Raw genomic sequence first — 11423 nt, forward strand, 5'->3', positions numbered from 1 at the left:
TAAAATTTATTAGGTTCCATTTTGTCTTGGTTATGAAATGAAGCTTTTTTTCCCCTTCTCTTTAGTAGTAGTACCATTTGAAGGTACCAATTGAAAGATTTATACTATTTTTGTCAATAAATAACTATTAGTGTTTTACATTGTTACATACATAATTGGATTTAAAAGAGTGAAAATAGATAATGGGATTGAAGAGAATGAGGAAGAGAATTCAAAAAACAAAAATTGGAGATTAGGAATTTAAGAGGGAAAGGACCCCATTGCAAACAAAAAAATTTCGTTTGCCACGTCACTACGCTGTTAGCGTGCCAGCGTGGCAAGAACCAGTCCACCTCAGTTTTCCCACGACCAGTGATGAACAAAAACAGCCCGAGGGACTAATATGAGTCCCAGAGCGTAACTTGAAAGACAAAATTGAGTAACTATTACCTTCAGAAACCACTTTAAATCTCGAGTGCAACTCTAAAGACCACTTTGATGCTTAACACGATCTTTATGCCCCAAAAAACCAAATTTCTTGCAACATTTATTTCAAAATGGAGGGGCAAATGGCCAGAAAGTAGTAACTTCTGGTACCAGAACCAATTCTGAAGATGTGTCGTTATCATCTTAGATTGATAATATTCTGTGACAATGCTTCTCTCAGAAATCACTTGGTTTGAAACAGTATCAAAAATTTTGGTTTGAAACACGTGTATGTGTGTGTGTGTGTGTGTGTGTGTGTGTGTGTGTGTGTGTGAGAGAGAGAGAGAGAGAGAGAGAGAGAGAGAGAGAGAGAGAGAGCACAAAACGGTTTATAAAATGTTTGCTATAGAAACCCAAAACTGGGGGCAGTCAAGAAGTAAAAGCTAAATGGGAAACTAAAAGAGACTAATTTTCTTTTCCTTGTGAATTACAATCTGTTACAGAGGTGTGGTGCTGCTGAATCAGTTAGCTTCAGAAGTATTTGGGTATTGGGAATAGAAGCTCCTCAACCTATTCTACCTTCTTGCTAGCTTTGGCATCAGTCCCCTCCTGTGATGATGAATCAGCACTCTTTGACTCATTGAAATCCAACAACTGCATTCATACACACAAGTCAAACTTTCTTACTATGCTAAGGGATGAACTGTCTCCAAATCTTAACATGTAAGAAGTAATTAAGATTATGGATATTACTATGATGCATCACACACCATGTTGAATTCTGTGCATCATGCTCTAAAAGGTAATCTTATGATATGGATTTGGATCATGATGGATACCACTCGCACTCTCGTGATTCAAATCTAACCATTAGATTATCTTAATTCATGATGCGCCAAACATAATCATTGTCTCTAATTAGTTCCAAAATGTAGTAATAATAATAATAATAATAATAATAATAATTTCATTGCTCAAAAGGTATCGTGTTGAAGTATAGACCTATAAGAACAGGTCATAACAAGCCGCAAACACAAGTTAACTAGAGTAAATTCAATACTGCTTGCACTTTAATTGTTGAGGCAAAAAGTTTTTAAACTCGTGATAAATCAAACTTATGCTATTCCCATTATCGATGGTCAGAGAGAGAACATGACATGGTAATAGAATATTGTTATACTCCACTAAAATAAATCATTGAAATAAGATTTGAAGCATAAAGGATGAGGGATCAACACGTATACAAGAAAAGAGAGTAGGAAGGAAAAAAAAAAAAACCTATTATACAAACCTGTTTGACTTCACCATTCCATAAGCAATGTGCGGCCAAAAATCCAATTACACAAGGAACAATGTACAGAAGAGCAGGCTGACAAAAGGGGTACAAAAAGAAGTGGAGAAACGTTAAATTGAGATATTGATATCCAAAATCCAAGATAAGCTCTAGATGCTCAGTCAGGCAAATATTTCCATACCTCCAAGCCTCTGCCTAAAATGATTGAGTAAATAAAAACAATAGAAAAATGAAACCATAAATCAATTACCTGTGCAGCCTGAAACCAATTCATCACAACGATTGTAAGGACCAAGCCAGTGGTGTATCCTAAAAATGCACTCTTGAAATACTGGGGCTGTTTTCCTCTAGACACATCAAACCGCAAAGCCAATGCAACAAAAATACCTGAAGGGGGAAACATAAAATCAAAACAAACAGAAGAAACAGCCCAGCAATCATAAAAAATTCTCACTTCCACATACATATGGATTATACAGAAAATCACAAATCTATGAAGAATGATTGCCAGTCCAGTTTGAAGTTATAACCCAAAAACTGAAATAAACATGGCAGCAAAATCAAGAAGCTGGCAGATTTCTTGCATCATTTCATCCCCAAAACAAGTGGTTAGTAAGAGGCTGATTGGTTTGTGAAGATATTTTTTGTTTTCGTTCTCTGTTTTCATTTTCAACTTTTCACATTTTAGAAACCGCAATTAGTTTGTGAAAAGAAGATTCCTTCTAAGTATCGAAAATAATAAAAATATGTTTGGTTGGTTTATTTTCAAAATGTATTTTCAATAGTTTAAAATCACAAAACTATATTTTTATATCAAATGTACGATTTTAGTTATTTAATTTTTTTATTAAATTAACAATTAATTTTTATACGGTATCAATAGGAAATAAATTACTATCTTATTATACTATTTTAGAAAAATTTGGTATCTCTTAAATATATATATATATATAGTTGGTTTTATATTTCCTATGGCACTATATAACAATAAAAAACATCATTTGAAATAAAAAAAATCGAAACTAAAATTAGTTTTCCACCAAACGAATCAATTAATTAATATCAAAATTTATTGAAGTAAACATATAAAGACGAGTAGAGATTCGAACCTTTGTCCCAAAATAAAAAACACCGTGTTTTGGTTTGAAAACGTTTTCAAAAGTTAAAACTGAAAAGACTGAAAACATGAAAATAGCATTTTTAACTTTGTTATGTTTTTTTGAAAATGTTTCCGTTGAAAATATTTTTAAAATGTTTAATCAATCATATTTTCAATTTCATCGAAAATGGAAATGAAAACACTTAATAAACCAATCAGCCCCTAAAGTGCCAGTCAAGGCACAGGCTTACTCACACCCGGCTTAGCAAATTCATGGGGATTTTATGTACCATGGGCCTCCCAGAAAATTGCCAATATCATTTGGTATTCAATTCCATCTCGTTCTCCCAGAAAAGGTACAAACATAGTGTAACAGAGTCTACTACCAGATATGTACTTTGAACTGCACTAAATCATTACAGCACAATTTCATAAAATGAACTGTGTAGAGAAAAAGACTGATCCTACCAGGGATAACGATATCACCAAGCCCGAGCATTGAAAACGGCCTTGCAGAATCTGCTGTGGGGAACAGAAGCTGTGAAGAATAACAGAACTATAAATCAGGAAGAAACTCAGTTGATTAAAGATTTGAGTGACATTACACTATAAAAATTCAAATGAAGATGGATAAACAGAAGTTTCCAATTCAGTAAGGTTTTAACCTTTATTGGAGCATCAAAAGATTTTGCAACGCTGACCATAACAGGAGTGAAGAAAACCCAGAAGATGTCATATACAAATAGACCGGCCTGCAAAATACACGTATACAATAAAAAAGAGATAAAAATGAAAGCATATAATTTATCTTCTAAAAAATCATCAAAGATCTAATTATATCAGCATGGAATAAAATATATTATTTTCAATTCAAAATATTTACAAGCTTAAATTAGATTGTAAATATCAGAATGAACTTGAGGGAGGGAGAGAGATGTTATTTTCAATCAAGATGGAGGCCCTTCATATTTTATTTTATTTAAATCAAAACAAGGGGAAGAGAAAAATTCTCCACAAATAATAATAAAACTTCCATCAATTACTTGGAGAAAAGAAAAATAACCTACCAAGAGAATAGCACCAGTTTTGAAAGATCCTAGAGATAACATTTCAATTCCCTGGAAACATTAGAGATGGAACCAATGGTATCAATTACCATGTACTAAGCACTAACAAAACTGAAATTCAATTTTACAGACAACCATAATAAGATAAGCAATGGACTTATTTAATTTTCTTCATCAAGCCTGTCAATCTAAGGAATGAAGAATCAAACCTGAATACAGAAAGCAAGACCCAGTATATTATTTGCCAGCCAATGCTTCCTCAAAGCATACCACACACAAAAGAACGTGCCAGGGATAGCAGCAACAATCTGTGATCTTGTAAACTCAATCTCCAAAGCTGTGTAAGAAAGGAGAAAGTAAAAACATCATTCTGCAAGATAGAAGCAGATAAGGTCAACCCAATCAAATGCAGCAAGCAGCAAGCAGCTAGCAGCAGCAAAAACACCATAATGAAAGTGTATAATCATATCATCATCATCACAATATCCTAAACAACACATAATGAAAGCAACAATGTAGGTAATAAGCTCTGTCACCAGTCAATGATTAATGATCATATTAATCGTACAGAACATAAAAGTAAAATCAAATAGAAGAATTCTTTACTAAGCAAAAAAGCTAAACCACCATCAAGAGTATTTAATCTAATCAGAGCATAACACCCTTCTAATTATTATGCGAACACATGATATCTGAATAAATTAGTATATTTATGTTTATTACTTGGTTAAACATCTTATCCATAGTATAGATGTACATCACAGCATCATAACAGTCATCAATTCTAATATTATGGAAAAAACATAGCAGTCATTAAGGAGGCAGGCATCATGTCAAATACATCGAAAATATGGGAAGCGCCAGACTATGACATCCTCGTTCCACTTCTTTGGCAGATACCGTTTGATAGATGGTAATAGTGTTGCCCTGTAGAGATTATAAAAGCAAATGTCTAATAAGCAGCAAATATATCCAAAACGACTGTTGACCATATAAGCAAGTACACTGGACAAAAGGAAAAGAACATACGATAATGCAACAATCCCGAGCACAATAAAGTAGGCTGTCAATACAGCGTTCACCAAGTCCTTGGAAAGAAACTTGAAGAGTAAGAAAAGGGACAGTAACATTGCACTCCCAACAAAAGGAAATCGCATCGCATGTTCATTGGACATTGTCTCCTGCATAATCATACCCAGTGCGAATCAGAGAAGTCGAAGGTCTAAATATTGAGCCACAAAAAGTAATGCAGAGCATAGAATTGGCATTAACAAAAAAAGAAAAATACTTACAGTTGGAGGAGTCGGTTTGACAGAACGGTAACAGCCCACAAACACAGTGAGGCAAGCAGTCAAAATGACATTCAAATTCGGATCTACTTTCACAGCAAGCGGTGCTAAGGTTAACCCTGCCATGACAAATAAAATGCCATCAATGTATAGTGATCAGCATTCAAGGAACAGCAATGGAACCACATAAGAATTTCATATTAGCATTATCAACATTTCACTAAACAAGCACATTAACATTCCATATCATACCAAACCATATCATCCACTAATCTAAATAGTAAAATTTGAGACCTTTCTCAAAACAAAACCCACCCCATTTCAGACAAAACAGGAAATGCTTTGAACTATAGTTCTCATAATGCTCGTTAATACTATAAACTGAAACAAGAAACCTTGAATTTCACTAAAAGAATTAAAAAGAATATAAAAAGCAAACCTGCTAAAGCCAAAAACGCAACCCGCTCCGTGTTCTTCATATTGTTAAATTTCTCTTTAACAATTCTAGATCTAGTGAAGTCAACCGTAGCGAGAATGGGACTACCCTGCGACCAAGAATTTAAAGAAAAAAAAAATCAAAACCCCGCAAGGGATCAATTGGAAACGGGTTCATCCCAAATAATGGATGAAAAAAAAAAGATAATTAAAAATTGAATATTGATAGGGTTGGGAGTGAAATGAACCTTGAATCGGTGAGGCACAAAATAGAGTAGCGGATCGGAGAAAGGGAAGGATTAGGGTTTAAAGTAGTAAAACAAAGAGAAATGAAGAAAAAAGAGGGTTAATTGAGAAATTTAGATATTTTAGAGAGGGCAAGCCATTTTCAATGAAACGGTGGATTAGAGATACTTTCAAGTTTCATCACTCTTTTCACCAAACAGAACTCAAAAAAAAAAAAAAAAAAAAAAAACTAAATAAATATACACATTTTATTATTTTATATATTATATATATATCAATTATACTATACAAAAATCAACTACTAAATTAACATTCTAAATAAAATATATATTAAAAAATGTTAAATAATATATATATATATATATACATAAAAATATATAATGATTAATTTTTAATTTGTACGTAATATTTTTGTTTATCTATTCAATATTTTATAAATTTAGATTATTATTTATAGATTAGATTAGCTTTCAGAGTAAAGGACCAAGGAAAGGAGCATGGCGGTTGCCAGATTGATAAAATATGAGAAATGGATGTGAAATAATTTTAGATTGAATATTGTGTTTTTAAATAACTTTTATTATTTTATTCATGGGAGATAGATTAGTTTTTTTATTATTTTTAATATATATTATATAAATAACTTTTTAGTGAATTTTATTATAAAATGATTAATTATAAAATAAACTAATAAACTAATTCTTTCAAGAAGAAAAAAAATAATCTGTGTGATCAGAATGATTTTCAAATACTTCAGAAAGTAAAAAAATTAAAATTTAATTTTAATATATTAAGAATATAAAAAATTACAAATACATTTAATTATATATTGTCATGTTAATAAAACTAATTGACGTTTACAGGTAATGTGTAAATAATAATAAAAAAATATAATTAAATAGTTATGTGTTAGTGTAAAATAGTCTATAATTTACATTGTGAATATACCAAAATTAAAGTAAAGAATTTATTCAAAAAGACCAAAGTGTTTTCTTATAAAATAAAGTTTCGGTTTTTGGCTGCTTGAGTTTAAGAAAAGTGGGAAACCGAATGAACCACGTCAGTTGAGGTGTTCTAACCAATAACAACATGGCAGGTGGATTATTACATTATTAAGTGACTACAACTACTGGAATTTTTCATTTTGGAAACTTAGTTAATAATTTGACTACACTAATGAGAAGAGAAAGAAGGGGATTCTATCTTTTGACAAAAATAAATGAATTTGACAATTCTAATAAAAATGTTTTAACTGCTCTGATTTGACCACATATTCTTTTGTTAATTTACTCTATTTAAACTGTTTTAAATTTGATTTTATTTATATTTTTAAGATATTATTTTATAAAATTTATTACATATATTGCAGGAAATAAATCTTTTAGCAAATATGATAAAATATTAGAAACGAATAAATCTTTTAGCAAATATGATAAAATATTAGAAATGAATATCTATCTATTTAATATATAAAAGATGAGCCGTGATGAAGATGATAAATTTGGGATTGATCTGCGTAAATTTTATATAAACTCATATTTATTTATTTAAATAACATATTTTTGTATTTTCTCTTTAAGTTATGTTTAATTGTGAAAAACATGTTATTTTGTACTTAATTTAAACAATTTTATTTCACTTTCATTCCATTCGATGTCTTGATATTTTTTATGAGTGATTTCAGATGTAATAAGTAGAAATGACTTGATAAGAGTGAAAGAGAAGCATGCAATTGGGAGAAAACATGAAAAAAACAAAGGAGAAGCACGTCTGAGGTTGAGGTTATCGACAAAAAAGATTTGTCTAAGTTACTTTGTTTCTTTTTGTCCAAGTTACTTCCTTTTTTGTCCAAGTTTCTTCTCTTTTTGTGTAACTCACTTCCTTTTTTCTTTGTGAGTTTCGGGAGTATCCCCATTCATAGGTCCGAGATCCACATCTATGAATTGAAAGGTCCGAATGCAGAGGCGCCCCTTGTTTCAAAGAGGGGGCGGGTTATTCACATTTCATTTGATGGTCAAAGGTGAATTGAAAGCTAAGCAGTGGTAATTCTAAGGATTGAATTCCCCGGGGAAAAAATAGAGATGTCTCCTACGTTACCCGAACTATGCGTAAGTAGCGACGTAATTTTACGCACAAGTACCAGCGCGTGATTTCATTAAAAAGTCACGTGGCTCGTGAATCGGGAGGTTTCCAGGCCCATTTCTAAGGGTTTTGAAGCATATAAGAAGGGCTAGCAACACCATACAACACCATACATTACACAACACACTTAGGATAGTTTTGAATAGTTTTAGGTTAGGTTTTTCTCTCAATTTTCTTATAGTTTAGTTAGGGTTTATACTATAAGTTTGCATTTTCCAATTTTGATCTTGGATTCTAACTATTTCTATTGTAAGTATTTTTTAATTTTCTCTTTTATTACGCTACTTGTTCTACACTTTCTTATATTTTAGTTCATCTTATCAATACATATATACTTTTGCAATTTTCATTTCTAGTTGATGAATTTGATATTTAGTGGTTATTTTATATTTGTCGAGTTGCCATTGTTGACTTTGTTCATTAGTTGTTCTTAGTTCCAAGTAATTTTATAATTTTGCCATGTTTTGTAAATATGTCTACCATGTATTTGATGAAATGTCAATTTTGATTATAAGGTAGATTCTCACTCTTTGACCTGGGGAATTGAGTATATAAAATATTAGAGTCATAATGTTCGACATTCAATGATAATTCTAGAGTTGTTAGTTGTTATTGTTTCCACTAACGCTAGCTTTTTACTAAGGTAATTAGTAAGTTAGCTAGGATTTGTGGATTAATAACAATTATGCTCACTTGACTTACTCTTTGATGTTAAGGATTGACTAGGTGAGATTAATCCATTATAATCATAGTTGTGATTATAACAAAGAAGGAATTCCATAACTCATCCCAAGTCAAGGATTCCATCTATATTTTGAACCATACTTCAATCATTTTAGAGCTTTACTTGTCCATATTACATAGATAGTTCTTTAATTCCTTTATTAGTTCATTAGTTGCAATTTTTATTGTTCTTTTATTCCTTTATTTGGTTGCTTCATTATTAAAAATCCCTTGATCTTGCAACTAAAATTGTGCGCTTGTAGTCAATAGTTCCTAGGGAAGATGACCCGGGATTTAATTACTCTCGGTTATTTTTATTTGAACTAAACTTTGATTGAGATGATCCATTGCCGGTTTGGACTATACTTGAAACGGAAGTTATTTTGTGAAATTACAAATCGGCACAAATTCTCTCTATCAAGCCGCAAAACAATAACTCTCATTCTGGAATCCCATTGCGTGTCTCCAATTCCGCTTTTATGATGTATAATTTTTTAAAACCACAACTCGACAAGTGCACTGAATTGTATCAAGTAAAATGACGGGAGTGGGTTATCGTTTCCATGAGAATTGACGGATTAAGCAAACAATGGTTAACTGATTATTCTAATTAGACAAGTGAAAACTTGCTTTGAGATGATTTGAATACCAAAACAATAATTTAAATGAAAGCAACAATAATTGAGTAGAAAAAATGATATGATTAAAAACGTTAAGGCTTTGGAAATGTTTCAACTTCAGGACAAATGCTTCTCACTTTCTATTTTGATCATGTAAAGATACAACCTTGGCAAACCATAATTAATTAAACCCCAATTCCTTAGTAATTTAATTCCTCTTTAACCTTACTAATTGCTAATTCTTTAGTCAATTATTTAAGAGAAGAGGTTAAGCACAAATCCTGATTCAAGCCACACAATTCTTAGAGATTAAACCTAGTTGATTTTATGTCACTTATCAAAACTAGTTTAAAAACATACAGAACTATGAGAAGAAGTTTCAAACTCAATTCCAATATTATGCTCTTCCAAGTTTTTCAATCAGATTTGAGTTATTTTCCAATATATTCATACCCTTATAATTAAGGACGAAAATCTTGCTTCTTGAGAAAACATCAATGCATTAATCAAAGATAGAAAAGCAATAACATCAATCCATTAGAATCAACATTGCTTCTAACCTTAACTGAGGAGATTAGTGACTCATAGGGCAAAACAAAAATAAGGATCCAAAATTGCAGAAAAGGTCCAAGGGTAAAAGTCCCAATCCAGAGCTCTCTAGATCCTTTTATACCTTAAACCTAACTAAAAACCTAATATTCAAACTTAATTAAAGAAAAATCAAATCATATCTTCCTAATTAACTTCAAATTAAAAGTGATTTTTCTTGTGATTATAGCTTGAGCCTTCATGAATTACTTCCTTAAAAACCATGGGCTTGCACTTGAGTCTTGGGCTTGAGATGTTGTCATGACACTTGAGTGAAGTTTGCAACTTTTTTTGTGCACCTCCCAATGACCTTTTTATGTATAGAGAATGTGAAGCAAGTGAGGGATGTGCCCACGCCCTTGAAGTGATGAAGGAGAATGGGCTTGGGTCACGTCCCACGTACTCAAAGGTAAGAGAGTTGGCGTGTTCTAGGCATGGGTCACGTCTCACATCTTCAAAGGTGGGGAGAGTGAGGGATGTTGGGCAATGGCCCAGCGTGCCACATTTGGCACACCCTTAATGTGCATGGTGGCTGGCGTGTGTAACGTGGAACATGTTCGAATGGTGAGAAGAGTGGCCGTGTGTGGCATGGGCAATGTCCCACATTCTTGATGCATGCATGGATGATGGGTGTGTGTGGCGTGCGACGTCCTCCAAATGAAGGGGAGTAGCGTGCCTGGGCGTGACCAACGTGCCACGCCTGCAATGAGGATGAAGCCTGGGCGTGGGTGGCGTGTGCGACGTGCCACGCCCTCGAGAAGCGCAAGAAGGTGGCGTGGGGATGTTCCACGTCCTCGAGCTAGGGAGGGTTGCATGGAGGTAGCGTGATGCTGGCGTGGGTGACGTCCCACTTGTGCGAAGGTTGCATGGAAGCTGGCTCTCTGGACTTTGGCCTAACGTATAGCTGGTGTGAAGCAAGTGGCACGCCATGCCTCAACTTACCTCCTCCTCTATTTTTGCTTGCTCTCTAGTTCTGTTTGCTTTCTGACTTAGCCTCCTCTCTGACTTGAGTACCTTTCTGACTTTGCTTCTGTTATTTAGAAAATCTTCAATAATCTCCTACAAAACACATAAAGCAAAGTACTCAAAGTATCTTGACTAAAACACGAGAAATCATTGACTTTGCTAACATAATTAACTAGGAAACTACTATAAGATGCTCATGCATCACTCCATAAACTCAACGTGTGGAAACAAAATTATTTTAATTTTGTGTTTTGCTCATCTGCAAAAGCTTCTTACTTGGTGGAAGGTTATCGGGGGAGACCTTTGTCCAGTGGGTTGAAGGGGGTGAATCTCGCAGCAATCTCAAACCACCATCTAGTGGAAGAAAACGGAAATGCTAGCTTCTGGTTGAATGATTAGGGTAAATAACGGATTTAAAACCCATTGTGTTTGATGGAAAAGAGGAAAAGAAGCAGGAATCTTTCTCCCAAATTCTAAGGTACCCTTTTATCCATTATGTTTAGTGCATGTTAGATCATCTGCAATCCCAAAACGATGGGAGTAATGACT

The 11423-nt window shown here is 33.2% G+C and overlaps 1 protein-coding gene across 1 annotated transcript; it reads right to left on the reverse strand.

Annotated features, from left to right (window-relative positions):
• Positions 1 to 793: 793 nt before the first annotated feature.
• LOC112716170 (signal peptide peptidase) lies at positions 794 to 6078 on the reverse strand. Its single transcript, XM_025768032.3, has 12 exons — positions 5838 to 6078; positions 5594 to 5699; positions 5158 to 5273; positions 4895 to 5046; positions 4707 to 4792; positions 4075 to 4202; positions 3866 to 3916; positions 3464 to 3550; positions 3267 to 3336; positions 1950 to 2086; positions 1697 to 1774; positions 794 to 1059 (listed from the first exon to the last, which is right to left on the reverse strand). The coding sequence occupies exons 2-12, from the start codon at positions 5631 to 5633 to the stop codon at positions 976 to 978; spliced, it is 1029 nt and encodes a 342-aa protein (XP_025623817.1). The 5' UTR covers positions 5634 to 5699; positions 5838 to 6078; the 3' UTR covers positions 794 to 975.
• Between the last annotated feature and the right edge of the window lie 5345 nt (positions 6079 to 11423).

This window comes from Arachis hypogaea, chromosome 10 (assembly GCF_003086295.3).
Source record: "Arachis hypogaea cultivar Tifrunner chromosome 10, arahy.Tifrunner.gnm2.J5K5, whole genome shotgun sequence".
Classification (NCBI taxonomy): domain Eukaryota; kingdom Viridiplantae; phylum Streptophyta; class Magnoliopsida; order Fabales; family Fabaceae; genus Arachis; species Arachis hypogaea.